The 17,434-nt window shown below is 64.0% G+C and overlaps 3 protein-coding genes across 5 annotated transcripts in view; 2 read left to right on the top strand and 1 right to left on the bottom strand.

Annotated features, from left to right (window-relative positions):
• Window positions 1–8,909, top strand: GRIN3B (glutamate ionotropic receptor NMDA type subunit 3B). 3 transcript variants are annotated; one of them, XM_032466153.1, is made up of 9 exons: window positions 1–445; window positions 2,064–2,659; window positions 3,353–4,385; window positions 6,942–7,087; window positions 7,165–7,280; window positions 7,402–7,553; window positions 7,883–8,047; window positions 8,132–8,193; window positions 8,358–8,909. In XM_032466153.1, exons 1-9 carry the CDS (start codon window positions 20–22, stop codon window positions 8,764–8,766), a joined length of 3,105 nt encoding a protein of 1,034 aa, XP_032322044.1. In that variant the 5' UTR covers window positions 1–19; the 3' UTR covers window positions 8,767–8,909. The 3 variants fall into 3 exon arrangements, with proteins under 3 accessions (XP_032322044.1, XP_032322045.1, XP_032322046.1); XM_032466155.1 differs by lacking the exon at window positions 1–445 and adding an exon at window positions 492–837; XM_032466154.1 differs by lacking the exon at window positions 7,883–8,047.
• TMEM259 (transmembrane protein 259) lies at window positions 8,880–17,378 on the bottom strand. The gene is given in 12 exon segments (XM_032466156.1): window positions 8,880–10,055; window positions 10,170–10,269; window positions 10,341–10,473; window positions 10,563–10,646; window positions 10,733–10,790; window positions 10,908–11,008; window positions 11,078–11,123; window positions 11,125–11,201; window positions 11,491–11,601; window positions 11,714–11,813; window positions 12,195–12,476; window positions 17,148–17,378. Coding segments are annotated over 12 exon segments (1,845 nt in total). The 3' UTR covers window positions 8,880–9,533.
• The window catches only part of ABCA7 (ATP binding cassette subfamily A member 7), a 34,882-nt gene continuing 33,989 nt past the window's right edge, over window positions 16,542–17,434 (top strand). Inside the window, exon 1 of the mRNA XM_032466147.1 lies at window positions 16,542–16,656. The gene's annotated coding sequence lies outside the window, so the exon portion shown is untranslated. The remainder of the gene's footprint in view (window positions 16,657–17,434) is intronic.

The raw sequence follows: 17,434 nt of genomic DNA, 5'->3' as shown, positions 1-17,434 counted from the left end.
TCCCGCCGGCAACTTTGGGATGGAGTTTGTGCGGGCGCTGTGGCTCGTCCTGGCGCTGGCTCTGGGACCCGGGCCCGCCGGGAGCCACCCGCAGCCGTGCGGCGTCCTGGCGCGCCTGGGGGGCTCGGTGCGCCTGGGCGCCCTGCTGCCCCGCGCACCCGCAGCCCGCGCCCGCGCCCGCGCCGCCCTGGCCCGGGCCGCCCTGGCGCCGCGGCTGCCGCACAACCTGAGCCTGGAGCTGGTGGCCGCCGTGCCCCCCGCCCGCGACCCTGCCTCGCTGGCCCGCGGCCTGTGCCAGGCGCTGGCGGCGCCGGGCGTGGCAGCCGTGCTCGCCTTCCCCGAGGCGCGGCCCGAGCTGCTGCAGCTGCATTTCCTGGCGGCTGCCACCGAGACCCCGGTGCTTAGCGTGCTGCGGCGGGAGGCGCGCTCGCCCCTCGGCGCCCCGGTACGCGCGGACACCGGGACAAGACCCGCGGGTTCCCCGGGTCCGGATGGGGGGGGGTGTCCTGGGACGCTCCTGGGGCGCGGGTCCCAGGGGTCCGGATAGCGGAGTCCTTGGGACGCACAGGACTCAGATTCCTGGACCCTAGATGCAGGAGCCCCCGGGGATGCCCAGGAGTCCGGATGCATGGAGACTAGGAGTCCGGATGACAGAGGCCTGGGGGCCCTGGGATCGCGAGACCTGGACCCCTGGATCCCGGATGCCCCTGGAGCTCGGAGACCCAGGATGGGAGGCGGGAACCCCGTGGGACGGCCCTGGACCCCTAATGGCGAATCCCACAAGACACTCCTCTAGGCCCTGAATTTGGAGCTCCCCTCGTTACACGCCATTCTCAGGTCCGAGGGCACCTCCCGGTTCCCAAGGCGCAGGGCCGGGGGGGCGGGGGTGCTGGGACCAGGAAGTGGGTCTCCCTCCTGGAACTCCAGCGCGTGCTAGTTTCAAGGGCTGCGGCACCAGATCGTCCTTCTTCCAGGATCCTCCCAGAGACCCCACCTGGGGGGAGCCGAGGCTTGCCCCGCCCTACAGCCTCCCTGATGGCCCTCTCAGGTCCCCAGGGCTACCCTGTCATTCCAAACCCCTCTCCTCCTCCACCCCCTCCTCGTCCTTGGAGCTTATTGTTTTCTAAATTCCACCCCCAGGCACAGATTTGGGTCCGAAAAAGTAGAGAATGGGATAAGGAGGAGGAAAGGGTAACTGGCAGAACTCTGGGGACCCTGTTGTGCCCCAGGGAAAGAACCCCCTCCCAGGGCCAGCAGGGAGAGACCCAAAGTCAGGACATGGGGACTGAGAGGGGCTTCCCTCCTCCAAACTAACCCTTTAGGACTTCCTTTTCTTGAGGTCTTTTTCTTGAAGTTTTTGGGTCTCTTTCATCCTCCTTGTCACTGACCCCTCCCTGTGGGAGAGATGCAGGACCCAAATCCAGGCCTATGCCACCCTCTGCAGCCAATTCTAGGAACTGCACCCCTGTAGTTGGAACTGTCAGCCTTTTGGGGGGGGGGGTGCTGGCGTGCGCCCCGCCCAGGACTGAGCAGCAGCCCCCAGCTTGTCCTCCAACACTCGGCACCCTGACCCCACCCGGACAACACTGCCTGCCTTAGGTGTCCTGCCTTAGGTGTCTGGCAAAGCTCTCTTATCCTTCTCACACTCAAAACATTTCCAGGAGAACTTTCTGGGTGCCATGGGGTACAGAAGGAGCCCCTCAGTCCCTGGCTTGACTGGGAAGTCTGAATAGAGGAGAGGTAGGAGAGCTGGGTTTTCAAGGATGTGTAGGAGTTGGCTGGCAATAAATGGCAAAAGGTATTCCAGCTGGAGAATTCAGAAAGCCTCAGGGTGACTGGAACCAAGGGAACAGGCCCTGACCGTCAGGCCAGGGCTGGGCTTTGTGCTGCTGGCAATGGGGAGCCACAAGATGGTGTAGAGCAGGGGTGAGACTGGGAAGAAGCAGGCATGAGGTCCAATCACCAAGGTGACATGTATTTATTGAGCATCTGCTGATGGGGCTGGGAAGAGTATGATGGGACATTGAGGTTGCCAGCCCTAACTGTGACCACCTCTCTGCCAGAATCCGTTTCACCTGCAGCTGGACTGGGCCAGCCCCCTGGAGACGCTGCTTGACGTGCTGGTGTCTGTGCTGCGGGCGCACACCTGGGAGGACGTTGGCCTGGTGCTCTGCCGCATGCGGAACCCCAGCAGCCTGGTGGCCCTCTGGACAAGCCGGGCAGGCCGGGACCCGACGTTGGTGCTGGACCTAAGCCGGCCGGACCCGGGCGATAGTGGAGGGCTGCAGGCACGCCTGGCCCCACTGGGTGTGTCGGCGCGGGGCACAGCCCCGGTACCCATCGCAGTACTCCTGGGCTGTGACGCCGCCCGGGCCCGTCAGGTGCTGCAGGTCGCGCCCCCCGGGCCCCGCTGGCTGCTGGGCACGCCACTGCCCGCCAAGGCCCTGCCCACCGAGGGCCTGCCGCCTGGGCTGCTGGCACTGGGCGAGGTGGCTCGGCCCCCACTGGAGGCTGCCATCCACGACGCGGTGGAACTAGTGGCCCGGGCGCTGGGCAATGCAGCCCGTGTGCGGCCGGAGCGTGCCCTCCTCCCCACCATGGTCAACTGCAATGACCTGCAGCCGGCCGAGCCTGAGTCCTCAGGTCGCTTCTTGGCACGGTGAGCGTGGACGCCGCTGCAGGAAGGCACCTCTGACTGTGGGTGGCAAAAGGCAACGTTATTGGCACTTGCTGTATGCCAGGCGTTGTGCCCTCAGAAGCCAGGCGGTTTGTCCATCGTGGGGGAAAGCAGAGCCCAAGAAGGGAATTTTGGGGGCGGGGGGCTCTGGGAGAAGCAGGCAGGGCAGGGGAGGGAATGGGCGAGGCCTGCGGAAGCGAGCCTCCACTTGATCCTGGGGAGTTCTGGCGGGTGGACAGCACCCCGGGGGCAGACAGCCCCACCTGGGCGTTTGAACTGGGCAGTCAGCCCTCGGCTTGGCTTCGGGCGGGGCCGTTGTCACAACCTCCGGGGCATGGGTGCTCCAGCTGGGAAGGGGGTCTGGAGTGGGGCACAGCAGCATCCCTGAGACCCAGGGCCAGGTGTGTCTCAGGGAGGCGAGGCGGAGGGATCTGACCTTGGCCCACGGACCCCTCCACCGCCCTGATGCACCCCCACCCCACCCCAGCTTCGGGCGGGGGCCGTTGTCACAACCTCCGGGGCATGGGTGCTCCAGCTGGGAAGGGGGTCTGGAGTGGGGCACAGCAGCATCCCTGAGACCCAGGGCCAGGTGTGTCTCAGGGAGGCGAGGCGGAGGGATCTGACCTTGGCCCACGGACCCCTCCACCGCCCTGATGCACCCCCACCCCACCCCAGGTTCCTAGCCAACACGTCCTTCTGGGGCCGCACGGGGCCAGTGTGGGTGACCAGCTTCTCACAGGTGCACGTCTCCCGGCACTTCCGGGTGTGGAGCCTTCACCAGGATCCGCTGGGCGCCCCGGCCTGGGCCACAGTGGGCAGCTGGCGGGATGGGCGGCTGGAGCTGGAGCCAAGGGGCGCAGCTGCGTGGCCCCCACCCCTGCCCGGCTCCCGGGCGCGGCCCAAGCTGCGCGTGGTGACGCTGGTGGAGCACCCGTTCGTGTTCACCCGTGAGACGGACGAGGACGGGCAGTGCCCGGTGGGGCAGCTGTGCTTGGCCCCTGGCACCAACGACTCGGCCGCCCTGGATGCGCTGTTCACCGCGCTGGCCAATGGCTCGGTGCCCCGCGCCCTGCGCAGGTGCTGCTATGGCTACTGCATTGACCTGCTGGAGCGCCTGGCGGAGGACACGCCCTTCGACTTCCAGCTGTACATCGTGGGCGACGGCAAGTACGGGGCGCTGCGGGACGGCCGCTGGACCGGCCTGGTGGGCGACCTGCTGGCCGGCCGGGCCCACATGGCGGTCACCAGCTTCAGCATCAACTCGGCGCGCTCGCAGGTGGTGGACTTCAGCAGCCCCTTCTTCTCCACCAGCCTGGGCATCGTGGTGCGCGCGCGGGACACGGCCGCGCCCATTGGCGCCTTCATGTGGCCGCTGCACTGGTCCATGTGGCTGGGCGTCTTCGCTGCCCTGCACCTCACCGCGCTCTTCCTCACTCTCTATGAGTGGCGCAGCCCCTACGGCCTCACACCCCGAGGCCGGAACTGGGGCACCGTGTTCTCCTACTCCTCCGCCCTCAGCCTCTGCTACGCCATCCTTTTTGGACGCACGGCATTCAGCAAGACGCCCAAGTGCCCCACGGGCCGCCTCCTCATGAACCTGTGGGCCATCTTCTGTCTGCTTGTGCTGTCCAGCTACACCGCCAACCTGGCTGCCGTCATAGTCGGGGACAAGACGTTCGAGGAGCTGTCAGGCATCCACGACCCCAAGGTGGGCAGCTGCGGGGGCTCAGGGCTCAGAGCCAGGAGGTCACCCACCCACTCACCCCAGTCCCCACCCAAGACCCAGTCAAGTGCGGGCATCCACTCCTGCGAACATGTATTGTGTGTTCCAGGCGCTGGGGACTCAGCTGGGACAAAACAGGTGGGATTGCTAACAAGAACCGAGAGAGAGAAGCAAAATGGGTGATGTGTGAGATGGTGATCAAGTTCCAGGGAGGAAAATAAGGCCCGGTGGGGACAAGGGGAGTAGTGGGGAGGGACAATTTCTCAAATGGGGATCAGGAATTCCTCAGGGCAGGGTGACTTTCATGGAGATATCAGGGAGGAATGTGGTAGAGGATGCAGCTTCTGCAAAGGCCCTGAGGCAGGACTGTGCCTAGTGTGTTGGAGGAACATTGAGGAGGCCTGTGTGGCTGGGGCAACTAGAGGGAGGAAGGGAGAGTAGGGAAGAGAGGGTAGGGAGGGGACAGAGCAGACCGTGCAGGGCCTGTGGGTGTGTGAGGACCTAGGCCTCAAAAGCAGCTCTGTCTGAGATGGAGCTTCCACCAGGAGACCTGGACATCTGTGGGCAGAGCAGGGCATGCCCCAGCCTACATATTCTTCTAATTAAAACCTTGTCATATTCTCGAGTAGGGAGCAAGGACCACCATGCATCAACCCATTGCCTGGTTCTAAAATCAATTCCTGGCTAGTTTCATCTACGCACCAGGCCTCCTGTCATTTCATCATGAACATTCCGGGAACTTAAACATCGGGGACCCATTTTCTCAGTTGTCTTTTTTCCCACCATGGTTTGTTTGAATCAGGATCCTAATCACACATGCACAGACATGGCAGACGGTAGAAACCTCTTTGTAACTGAACCAAACGCAGGTCCGCTCACCCGCGCACAGTAAAGCCAGTCTACTGACCCTGGGTTGTGGTCAAGGAAAGTGCAGCGTTTATTGTAGGTACCCAGCAAGGAGTCCAGGAAGCTAGTGCTTAAAAGATCTGAAGTCCCAGACGAGCTTCAGGGAGAGGTTTTTAAAGACAGGATGATGGAGGGGGTTTGTGAGGCATGTGATCAGCTCATGGATTGGTTGGTGGTGAAGTCATTAGGAGTCAACATCGTCACCCTGGTTCCAATTGTTTTGGGGTCCACGTGCTGGTGGGCAGCATGCAGTTTACTTCTTCCGCCTGGTGGTGGTTTCAGCCTCTGCAAAACAGCTCAAAGGACGTGGCTCAGAATATTCCCTCTAGCCACCAGGGAGGAACTAAAGGTCTTTGACTTTGTTAAATGGCTAAACCAGCATTATTTTGTCCCGTTCGACTGTTTTTCTCATGTCTCTGATTAGATTCATGCTCTGGAAATTGGGTAAGGACTAGGAGGAAACGTTTCTATAAACAAGAGGCAGGTGGAGTATAGGGAGTGTCTGTCCCAGGAACGTGCATCTTGATACTCGACTCTAGTTTCCTTGTCCATCTTTTTTTTACACTAGAGATTTGTTTGTTGGACAAATAGTCTTGTTGTGTTTCCCGTAGCATCTCCCAGTGTTTGCATCTAGCCGATCACATCCCCAAATGGACTTTAGCCTCTTCTGCTGCCCCCGCCCCACCAGTGTCCTCTCTAAACCAGTAATAAAACCTAGATGCCTGCTGTCCGATGTGCTGGTCACTCGCCACGTGTGCTTCTTTTTAAATTGATTTAATTGTAAGCGCTTAACAGTCACTGGAGAATAGCACAGGTGCAGAGTGTTTCCCTTCCCAGAACGTTCTAGACGGCCCTGCTCTACAGGCTTCAGACTTAGGTCTGGCTTTTTGGAGGAGCTGTAGCCCCATCAGGAGGCCCTGGTCAGTGTGGCCTCAGCAGCCACTCACTTACGCGTTAGGAGTTTGCACCATCAGTGGGTGACCCCAAGAGACCAGGGATGAGGGAACACCGCTGGTCCAGGAGGGATGGGGTGGGGGGGCCTGGGTCAGGGCTGCAGAGGTGCCAGCCGTGGGCAGGTTCAGGGTGTTCTGAAGGCATTGCCCACAGGATCTGCAGATGGACGGGTGGTGGTGAGAGAGCCAGGGAGGAACAGAGGAGGGAGAATCGAGCTGCCCTGACTGCAGTGGGAAGGTGTGTGTGTGGGGGGGGCAATTCAGGAGGGGGTCTTGGACGTGGTGAACTTGGGTTTCCTGGAGGACCCTAAGGAGAGACGTTGAGAGGGCAGTGGGAGTTGTGGCATTCAGGGCCAGGTCTGCCTGGAGATGGATGTGGGGGTTTTACAACAGCGGTTTTCAACTGGGCAGTACTGCCCCCGGGGGACACTGGGCCAGGTCTGGGGATGTCTGTGCTTGTCATGACTGGGGATGCTCTTGGCGTGGGCGGGGGCAGCCAGGGGTGCTGCTCCACCCCCTGCCATGCCCAGGGGACCCCCACCCCCACCCGCTTCAGCCAGGCTAGGGGAGAGGCTGGTTGAGAGCCATCAGCCTGGGCGGTCCGGGCTGGGGGACGGAGCTGGGCTGGGGGAGCTGGGCAGCGGTTGGGGCGGCCCCGCGCTGACCCGGCGCTGGCCCGCAGCTGCACCACCCGGCCCAGGGCTTCCGCTTCGGCACCGTGTGGGAGAGCAGCGCCGAGGCCTACATCAAGAAGAGCTTCCCAGAGATGCACGCGCACATGCGGCGCCACAGCGCGCCCACCACGCCGCAGGGCGTCGCCATGCTCAAGTGAGGCGGCCGCGGGTGGGCGCGCCCAGGCGGGGCGGGGCGACGCGGGCCCGCTCACCCCGCCCCTGCCCCTGCAGGAGCGACCCCCCCAGGCTCAACGCCTTCATCATGGACAAGGCGCTCCTGGATTACGAGGTGTCCATCGACGCCGACTGTAGGCTGCTGACCGTGGGCAAGCCTTTCGCCATCGAGGGTGAGAGGCCCCTGGGATCAGTGAACTAGGGCAGTGGGGAGCCACTGCCGGCTTCAGGCGGGCACAGCCCCTCTGGGGCCGTGTCTAGCTTGGTCCCGACCCAACGCCCGATTTCCCCAAGGCTATGGCATTGGACTCCCCCAGAATTCGCCGCTCACCTCCAACCTGTCAGAGTTCATCAGCCGCTACAAGTCCTCGGGCTTCATTGACCTGCTGCATGACAAGTGGTACAAGATGGTGCCTTGTGGGAAGCGGGTCTTCGCCGTTACAGAGGTGGGGCAGGGCCTGGGACGCGGCGGGGTGGGTAGGCGTTGGGGTTCCTGGGCCTGCCTGCTCCCCCATTGAGGTGGCCAACCCCTGCTCGTGCATATTGGCCTGCTTTTGTGGACTCCTATTTATCCCATGAAACCCCAGCTCCAGTGCCCGGCCTCTCTTCCATGAAACCCGAGTTCTGAACATGGAGCCCTAGCCTTCCAGTGCAGCTCCACAGCCCCAGGTCCTTCTCTCTTGCCCAACCTCTGACCTCCACCCCACCCAAGGCCAGGACTCCCCAAGTGTCTGCCACGACCATGAAGGGTTGTGTGCCTGTGTCCTGCCTGTAGACCCTCCAGATGGGCATCCACCACTTCTCAGGGCTCTTTGTGCTGCTTTGCCTGGGCCTGGGCAGTGCTCTGCTCAGCTCGCTAGGCGAGCACGTCTTCTACCACCTGGCGCTGCCCCGCATCCGCAGGGGCAACAGGCTGCAGTACTGGCTGCACACCAGCCAGGTGAGAGAGCGACCACACAGGTGGGTGGGCACTGGCAGCCTCCCGCGGACCCGACCTCGATGCAACCTCTGTCTTGGCTCCTAGAGAATCCATCGCGCCCTCAACGCTGAGCCGCCCAAGGAACAGGAGCCAGAGCCCGAGCCAAGGTAAGCATCCCTGGGGGGTCACTCCCCACCCCACCAGCTCTGGCACTTGCCCCCAAGCCAGCCACTGGGTCCACACCACCCGTGGCCTCTTGAGACACCCTAAGCCTAGAGGGCAGAGGAGGGCCGTGGGTAGGATGCGGCTGCTCAGCCCCACCCATCTCCAGGGACCCTGAGGAGACTCGGCGGGACATGCTGGCTGCCCCCGCGGGCCCGGGAAGCTGGACACGGGTGCACCAGGTTGTGGCAAGGGAGCGTCACGTGCGCTTCCTGCTGGAGCCAGTCGTGGCTGCTGACCCACCAGACGTGGATGTGGATGAGGCCAGGCCGCCTGGGGACCCCATCCGGCTCTGCCCCAACGGCCGCCTGCCCACTGAGCTGACCTCGGAAGGCCCGCATCCTGGGGAGCTGGAGGAGCTGGAGGAGCTGGAGCGACACATCGAGGGTGCACGCGAGCGGCTCCGCCAAGCACTGGTGCGGCACAGAGAGCTCCTTGCCCAGCTCGGGGTCAGCGCCGGCGAGCAGCCCTGCCACCCGCTCCAGGCCTGTGTAGAATCAAGTGGGGCTGCCCAGTGAGGGTGAGGAGGGACCCGGAGCTCAGTTCCAGTGGCTCCACCTGCTCCGAGGGGCCCCCACCCACTGGAAGGTGGGCCCCCTCCCCGCAGCCTCGCCACACAGACGCTGGCCTAGACACTGTCAACAGACAGTTTATTCTATATACAAACACCATTTTGTACACTGCAATTAAATAGAGTGGAATGGGCGCTCTTCTGCATTCCTCACCGAGTGGGTTGGGCTGCCTGCCAGCTACCACCCCGAGAAGGGTGAGGTGACGCCTGTGGCTGCCTTCCATGTTGGTGACCGGCCTGTCCCTGTGGCTGAGGTGTGAGCCGGACCTTCCTGGGACCCCAGCCCGGGGCGAGGGCGGTCGTGGAAAGGCACTGCGCACGACGGAGCACCAGCTGAGCCATCTCCACCCAAGTTCACCTTGCTCAGAGACCTGCCCGCTCTGCCCCTGGGACAGCTCGCTCCCGACCTTTCACCAGCCCCTTCCAGAATCTTCTGCAAAGCCCCCGCCCCCTCTCCCACCAGGCTCATTGGCCTGTCTTGATTTGCTGGCGAAGGAAGCCCACCATAAACAGGGACAGGCTGCAGACAGGCCCCACGGCCTGGGGGAGAGAAGCCCGCCTCCAAGCAAACCTGGTGGACCCTCTCACCACCCAAGGCAGGCTGGGCAGTCCCAGAACCACCAGGGACAGCCCCCCTGATCCCGGGAGGCTCCAGCCAGGTCATACCCAGCTGGCCTGCACAGCCAGGGAGAGAGGCAGTCAGCCGCCCAGGGCTCAGGAGCCGACTTCCGAGGGTGCATCCACCAGGGCCATGGATGCAAGGCTAGGCCCACTCACCCTGGCAGCCTGAGGGGTTGTGTCAGGCCCCGGGGAGTCGCTTTGGGGGGTACTGTCCTGGGCAGCCCGGGGGATTGCCGGCCGCCGGTCCAGGAGGGAGGCGCTCAGGCCAGATAGGAAGGAGGCATCTGTGATGATGGCGGCCGTCTCTGCCATCCAACCCAGGTCACCACTGGCTGCAGCAGCCACCGAGGCTGCCGCGGCCACCAAGGAACTGGGTGCCTCAGCCACAGGCCCGGGGCCCCCGCCGGCACCCTGCAAGCTAGGGCCCAGGGCAGGGGGCTGGCCGGCAGAGTCGGGGGTGGCGGCCGGGGCGCCTCCATTGTTGTTGAGGTCATCCGGCAGCGCCGTGGGGGTGCCGGGGCCCAGCGGCGGGGCCTGCAGCAGCATCTCCTGGATGCGGATCTGCTGCAGGATGGCAGGCAGCTCATAGTGGTGGAAGAAGTAGATCATGGAATGCTGCGGGGGGAGGCATCAGGTCAGGCAAGAGCCCAGAGCCAGAGCCCCCTCCTCCGTGGCATCCCCAGTGGGCCGGGCCCCGGGGCCAGGCAGTCGCAGGGACAGCCACCTCACCTGGATGAAGAGCCAGGAGGCGACAAGGGCCAGGCTGCTGTACTGGCCGTTGAAGCGGTAGTGGTAGGCGTAGAAGGCGAAGTGGTACAGGTAGAAGAACCTGTGAGGGGAACGGTGAGGCGCTGCCACTTGGCTAAGCCCGCCCCGGACCCCAGGGACCCCGGTGCCCACCGAAGCCAGTGCCGCTTGCTGGTGTTGGTGTGACAGCAGATGGCGTCATACTGGTCAGCCAGCCACACAATGAGGATGATGTAGAAGGCCGTGGTGGTGTCGTTGAAGAACTCGGACATGATGGCTTCCATCCCTGCAGGAGACGGGCAGCAAGCTGGTTGCGGCGGGTGGGCAACAGGCCAGGCAGGGCCAGGGCATCAGGTGTGGGAGTGGGGTCCTCACCCACAAGGGCCAGGATGACGGTCAGCAGCGGCGCCGCGGGGAAGGCGATGGCCATGTTCATCTCCAGCATCTGCAGCAGGTCCACTGCAGGACAGGGCGGTGGGCGGGCAGACCGGGTGAGGCACCCGGCGGGGGGAGGGGGGAGGGGGCTGACCAGCAGGGACACTCACCAATGAAGACAAAGATCTGGTGGTGGGAGTAGCGCAGCAGCATGGACACGCTCAGGGTCTGCAAGCGGGGCAGTGTGACGCCTGCTGGAGGGGCTGCCCTGCCCCTCATCCTCCAGCCCCGGGCTGGTGCCCTCCTTGGACCCACCCCTGCCCCGCCCCGCCCCAGAGCACTCACGAAGATGACCATGATGACGAAGGCGGCCAAATACGACGTGCGGGCCATCCACATGCTCACGAAGCGGTAATGCTCCCCGGACACCACGTTGCGCAGGAAGCCTGCGCCGGAGACACTGAGCAGGCGCCCCGGGCCGCGCCTCGGGTCCCCATCCCTGGGCCCCCACATACCCTTGTTCTCCTCGTTCTCGGCCAGGCCCTTCACACTGGACATGAGGAATGTCGTCGTAGCCCAGGAACTCGGCCAGCAGCAGGCGGCTGAAGCGATCCCCGAAGCACTGGTCCCGCGTGGGGTCTGTGGGCGGGACCGTGACAGGGACGTGGACCCGGCCAGGCCCCCACCAGCCCCAGGCCTGTCTGAGGCCCCAGGAAGGCCAGACCTTCATTTCTGGGAGTGGGGTAGCCCCTGCCCAGCCTCACCCCAAGCAGGCTGTAACTGGCAGGCCTGGACGAATGGTCCAGGGATAGCCCGCAGACCTCGGACTCAATGCTTCGGGGTTACCCCCCACCCAGTCCCTCTCCCAGGAGGAGACCCTGAGATCCGGGAGAAAGGGGCCCAAACTTGGTCCAGGACTGACACTCACCCAGGGTGACCACCATGACGGGGATGCTCAACCGCTGCCGCGTGGCCTGTGACAGCCTCAGGAAGCCGTATTCCAGCGAGTACTCCACGATGTACTCGTCCTGTGGCCACACTGTGGGCGGGGACAGGCCAGGTCAGCCTGCAGGGCCTCTCTGCCCGGGGAGGGCGAGGGACAGCAGGCCTGCCTGGGGCCCTGGGCTTTTAGCCCCAGTGAGTGAGCCTACCTTTTGCGGGTGTCTCAGGGAAGGGGAAGTCCTGGCTGTCGTTCAGGGCCTTGGGGCCACCCGGTGGCTTGAGCACCTTGGGCTCGATGTCCAGCTCAAACTGCAGAGTAGGGGCAGGGGTCAGTGGGCCATGGGACCCTGGGCTCTGGCTGCCCAAGCACCTCCCTCCCTCCAGTGACAGGGCCCCTACCATCCCTGCAGCAGCTCCGTCATCTGGGAAGGCCAGGGCCCGCCCAGAGTTCTGGGCCTGGAGCCTCTGGGGGTCTCCTCGGCTATCTCTGCCCTTGGCACCCCAGAAGTAGGCCAGTCCCTTTCAGGTGACAGCTGGGACACAGCCTTTTGTTCTGCCTTGAGGCCACCAGAGCAAGAGTAGCAAGAGTAGCCATATGGCCAAGTGCCAGGGCCTGCAGGTCAGGCACATTTCCAGCAGCCGGGGAGGGCCTCAGGCCTCGGGTCTGTGCAGCCCTCCCAGCCAGCTCACCTTGATGGAGCTGTTCCCAAACATCTCCATGGTCAGCTCCTCCTCTTCCTCCTCCTCTTCCAGCTCCAGGCCGGCCGGCTCCACGGCCAGGCCAGGGAAGCTGCCGCGGCTGCCGCCATCACAGAACTGCAGGAAGACGGGCGCGCGGCTCGAGTTGTGCTGCACCTCGACGCGCAGGATGCCTTCTCGCGGCCACTTGTCCCGCACGTGCTCCAGACAGTTGATGGGCGAGCGGGAAAAGACAATGTGGATGTAGGCCAGGACGAAGAGCACGAACAAGGCCTGGGGGGGCGGGGGGCGGGCAGCAGGTAAGCTGCCCACGTCCCTGCCTCCCACCTGCTGGACCCTACCCAGCACACCAGACCCCAAGCAGCCTGGGCCCCGGGGGCTCGGGCACGTCCTGAGTGTATCTTGGGCACCCGCTGGACCCTCACCCAGGGATGGCCCAAGCTGGGCTTGGGCCCTCCTGACAGGGACCTACAGAGCACAGGGGGCCGCCAACCAGCTGCTCCCTCATCCTCAGAGCCCAGACCTCACCAGCTAAATACAGCCTCCCTTGAGGCTGGGGCGCCCGCTGCACCCACACCCTCCAGGACTGGCAGCTGCTGAACACAGCCGGCCTTCTCAGCCAGGCCATCGGCACTTGTAGCAGGGCCTGCTGGATCTGTCTCTTTGAGGGGCAGTTTTCTCATCTGTGAACAGGCCCCAGGAGCCACAGGGCCACATCTTGGGGCATCAGTGGTTGTCATACCTGAGGGGCTCCTGGCATTAAGTAAGTGGGTCCAAGGTGGCTCCTCCACACCCCTCCAGTGCCTAGGATGCCCCAGTCCTGATGTCCACGGTGCCCAGGAGAGAGCTTCACAGCGCTGTGCCTCTCATGGGGCCCCAGGAGACGCATGTCAGCATCCCAACCTGGACATACCACTCCTGTGTGTTCCACCCACTCACCCACCTCTTGGGGAAAGGGCCCGAGGGCCTGGCTAACCCAGTGGGGTGCTTGCCTGCTGCCCTGGCAAAGATGGGAGTTGGGGGTGGCACAGCCTTTGACACGCCCCGACCACGCACTTGGACCCACACTAGTCCCCCACCGTGTGGGATGAAACCACAGCCAGAAACACCCGGATAATAGACCAGAGCCCAAGGTCCTTCCTTGTCCTCTGGCGGGATGCTGACACTCAGGGGTGTGGTTAACTGCCCGTGGCCGCACAGCCACCAGCACCTCATCCTTTCCACACCCTGCCACGAGCCCCATAGGTGGCCCATGGACTGCCTGGCCTCCCCAGTGGAGCTCGCCCTGCAGGCTGGACAAAGGCTGGGCCAGCACAGCACCCTCTCCAGTCCCAGCCCGGCCCCTGTGGCTGTGACTTGAAGGGATGAAGAGTGGAGAGACGCCCCACATACCGCTGAGGTCCTGGATCCAGCTGTTCCTGAAACTGAAGGGGCACCCCCCCCCCACACTCCAACTTCTCAGCTGTGTGAGTTCCAATACCTTCTCTTGGCCAACGTGAACTGCCTGCAAGCCAAGAGCACTGGGGAGGGGGGAGGGGGGTGCGGATGGGATTAGAGCATTGCTAAGATGTAAGCAGACACACCCCAAGCCCCAGGCCTTGGGCTCAGGGCAGAGACTAAGAGTATGGCGGGGACTCTGCCTGGGGGGCAGGCAGTGTGGGAAGCCAGCTGAGGCCCCACAGGTCTGCAGAGCCTCCCACGGGCCAGTCTGCAAGAGGGCCCTGAGATGTGGCCACAGGCTAAGCGTACCTGGGACCCCCAGCCCCTCTCCCCAACACCATGTCTGAGGACCGCTGAGCTGGCGGCAGGGGTCACGATGGTGTGGGACCCACCACGGCAGCCAGATGTGATCAGAGAGCTGACCCACAGCCCTGGCCGTGCTCTCCAGGCCCAGGTGTCCAGCAGAAGCACTTGTGTCAGGGCACCATCCCCTCTGAGCCAAAAGGACAACACTGTACAACGTGCCGAGACACCATGAGAAGCACTGACACACAGTGTGGCCTGATGCCAGTGGCTGCCCAGGCGTGTCCCCGGGCGACACATGCACCTGCCATCACCCCTAGGTGGCAGAAGAGGAAACTGAGGCACAAAGGCCACAGCCATGAGGGATGGAAGCAGGAGTTAAACCTGGAAGATGCACCAAGCAGGGGCAGCTGGGTCCCGAGAGGAGGGGCACATTGGTGGCACCAACGCCCATGACCTCGCTGACTGGCCCCCAAGACCCCACTGTCACCCTGGTGCCCTCTCCAGCACCCCTCACAGGGGTCTGCCTCATCACATCACTGTCCTCCCTTGACCCAAGACCCCAGGTAGGGTCCACTGCCCTTGAGCATGCAGGTGGGTCCCTAGAGGTGGGCCCGGAGCCTCTCGCCCCACTTGACGAGGCTGCCCAGACCTGGTCCTGTTTCCCCTTCATGGAACACGCTGGTAGACGGGGCTTTGGCTCCCTAAGACATATCGCTGGACACACAGGACAGGCCCATCCACGCGGGCCCACCCAGGCACCCAGCAGCCCTGCCTATTTTTCCTGTCCCAGATTTCAGGAGTTCTGTCCAGGCCCTTCCTGCCCTCCACCTGGCCTCTGTGCTGCCTTCCTGCTCCACCAGCTCCAAGGCCTTTGCACACACCACTCCCCACAGCCTCAGGCTGCCTGATGTAACACAGACCCTGCCCTGCCCACTGCCCGCTGCCCTGGGGCCCAGACTGGTTGCAGAGGCGACACAGAGAACACCTTCACTCAGAGCAGGGGCCCTGGGCTGCTCCACGCACGTCCTCTCTGTAACCCCCAAGGGGACTGCTCAAGGGGCACCCCGTTACCCCCGTTCTCCAGAGGGAGTGAATGGCAAAGGCGCATGTTCAGAGCCCCTCACCCCGCGGGTGTCTGCTCAGCGGCTGCAAGGCTAGGCTGCCCAGGGTCCCGAGTCCACTCGGCCGGGCCTGGGTACCTCAAACCCACTGCTCCAGGACTCAGTGGTCTTGGCTGGCCTCAATGCCAGGAAAACCAACAAAAGTGGAAGATGGGCTGGCGGGGGGTCTCCCGAGAGGTCCCGGCCACCACTTCTTGCTTCCCAGGAGCTGGCACTGGACACTAGTCCCCAAAATAACCCAAGACCCAGCAGAGGGACGAGCGGCCCGGCTGGCTCACGCCCGGCAGTGAACTTAGTGCACAGGCGCCCCAGGAAGAGGCAAGTGTGAGGAAGTCCAGGAGGGGAACGTGATCTTGGCAGCATGAAGGCAGGAAGCCGGCAGGCAGCAAGCAGCGGGGCAGAGCTTTCTGGAACCTGAGGCAGCCTCAGCAAAACCCAAGGCACCAGAGGCCAGGTGGGCTTGCAGGGAAAAAGGGTCCTCCTGAGCTGCAGCTCAGTCTAGGCAGCAGAGCTTGGGGGCTGAGAGCGGCCTGGCCGATCTGACCACCTGCACCAGGGACACTGCCTAAACCGAGAGGCCAGCTGCCCGGCCTCCCAGTCACCTGGTCCCCTGGTAAAGCGGGAAGTGGGGGGACAAAGCTGAGGCTCCGGGACCTGCTCTTGAGGAGGCTGAGGACGGGGTTCCACCTCACACAGGGAACACCCTCAAATGACAAAGGCTCGACCGCCAGACACAGTGACGCCTTCTGAGTGTGTGGCGTGGACACCCGAGGAGATCACACCCACAGAGGCTTCTGTCCACATTCCAGGCGTCCGTAGGTCCAGGATAAAGGAATCCTGATTCAGTCATCCTCCAGGACCCAAGCCACGTGCCTCAGGAGACACCTGCCATCCTGGGGGCTGTGGGAAAGCCAGCTCCACTCAGCATCGGGAGGCCAGGAGCATCAGTCATTATCGCAGACTTGAGACTGGGGGATTAGGGGCTTCCCCGAGACTGTGGGAGGGCCAGGACCCACACCCAGGCCTGTAGGACGGCCAAGCTTGCGCTTTTTCCACTGAACCCGAAAGGGCTGCAGGCTCCTGACCAACCTGGCCCAGGCGCATCTCGTGTGCCTAAACCAGCAGGGTCAGCCCCCTTCTGCACCATCCCCCGGCCCTGCACGGCAGCGCTCCAAGGGGAGATGAAACCAAACAGCCACTTCTCTACTCCCCCAGACTCAGCAGGCCAACAGGGGCCACTCTTCTGCTCAGGATCCCAGAACCTTGGCACCCAGTGGGCTCCTTCTCTGAAGGGCCTCAGCTGTCACCTGAGTGAGACCCCTTCTTGGAGGGACCCAAAGCAATGCCTGTCCTCCCTGAGCTGCCCTCACAGCTGAAAGTTCTACCAACCCAGGGAGGTTGACGGGCGGCCCCTTATTAAGCCATAAGCAGCACCACCCGCTGGGACTCTGCCACTAACGCTGGTGAATGTGACCTCATCTAGGTCACATTCCCCAAAGAGGTTCAGAGAAGGGAGAATCCGGGTGGGGGCAAGCAGAAGGTCCCGAGCCGGGAAGAGACAGAAGAGGGGACAGCTTCCGGTGAAGGTGGGTCTGGGGGTGTGTCCTGGGAGGGGGGCAGTGGCGGTGGGGCCTGGAATCCCTCCAGTCTGAGGTTCTGGCCCAGGCCAGGATGGGAGGGTGGGGTGGGGGTCATCCCGGGCTGAGGATCCCAGGCGCAGGGCCAGGGGTCACGTTGCTAGGAGGAAGTCCCTGGCAGGTCAGGGCCGGGCTCCCCGGCTGTAGGCCTCGGGAGGTAGGGGACGCGGGGAAGGGCGAGGCCAGGAGTGGCGTGCGCCTGGAGAGGGCTTGGAATGAGTTTGGGATCGGGGCCACTAATGGGGTAAGACTCGAGCCTTCCCGGGTGGAAGTCTCTGGGCAGAGGGGCAAGGGTGGAAGCCTGAAAGGAAGGAGCCCAACGGGGCGGTCCGGGTCTACGCCTCTGGGTGGGAGGGGCTCGATGTCCCGAGCCGGGTCAGAGGTCACGGGTCCGGGGGGAGGGTTTAGTCGCCGGGGTGAAGGGTCGGGGCGGCGATCACCTTGAGCAACACGAAGAACTCGAAGAGACGGCGGAAGGCAGGAGGGAAGAGGCGCGAGTAGGTGACAGCCATCTTGAAGAAGAGCGCGTGGAAGAGCCGGTCGCGCACGTTGATGAGAGGGTTGGGGTTGAGGTTGGGAGTGCGAGGCCCGCGCGCGGGGGCCGGGCCGGCGCCGGCGCCGCCGCCGTTGGGCCCGGGCCCCGGGGCCCCGGGCGCCGCCTGCTCCGACATGCCGCCCCGCGTCGCCCCCTATCGGCCCGTGGGTCCCCGAGGGCGCCTTCCGGCCG

Source organism: Camelus ferus, chromosome 22, assembly GCF_009834535.1.
Source record: "Camelus ferus isolate YT-003-E chromosome 22, BCGSAC_Cfer_1.0, whole genome shotgun sequence".
In the NCBI taxonomy this organism is placed as follows: Eukaryota; Metazoa; Chordata; class Mammalia; order Artiodactyla; family Camelidae; genus Camelus; species Camelus ferus.
This window is presented reverse-complemented; position numbering and strand designations above follow the sequence as displayed.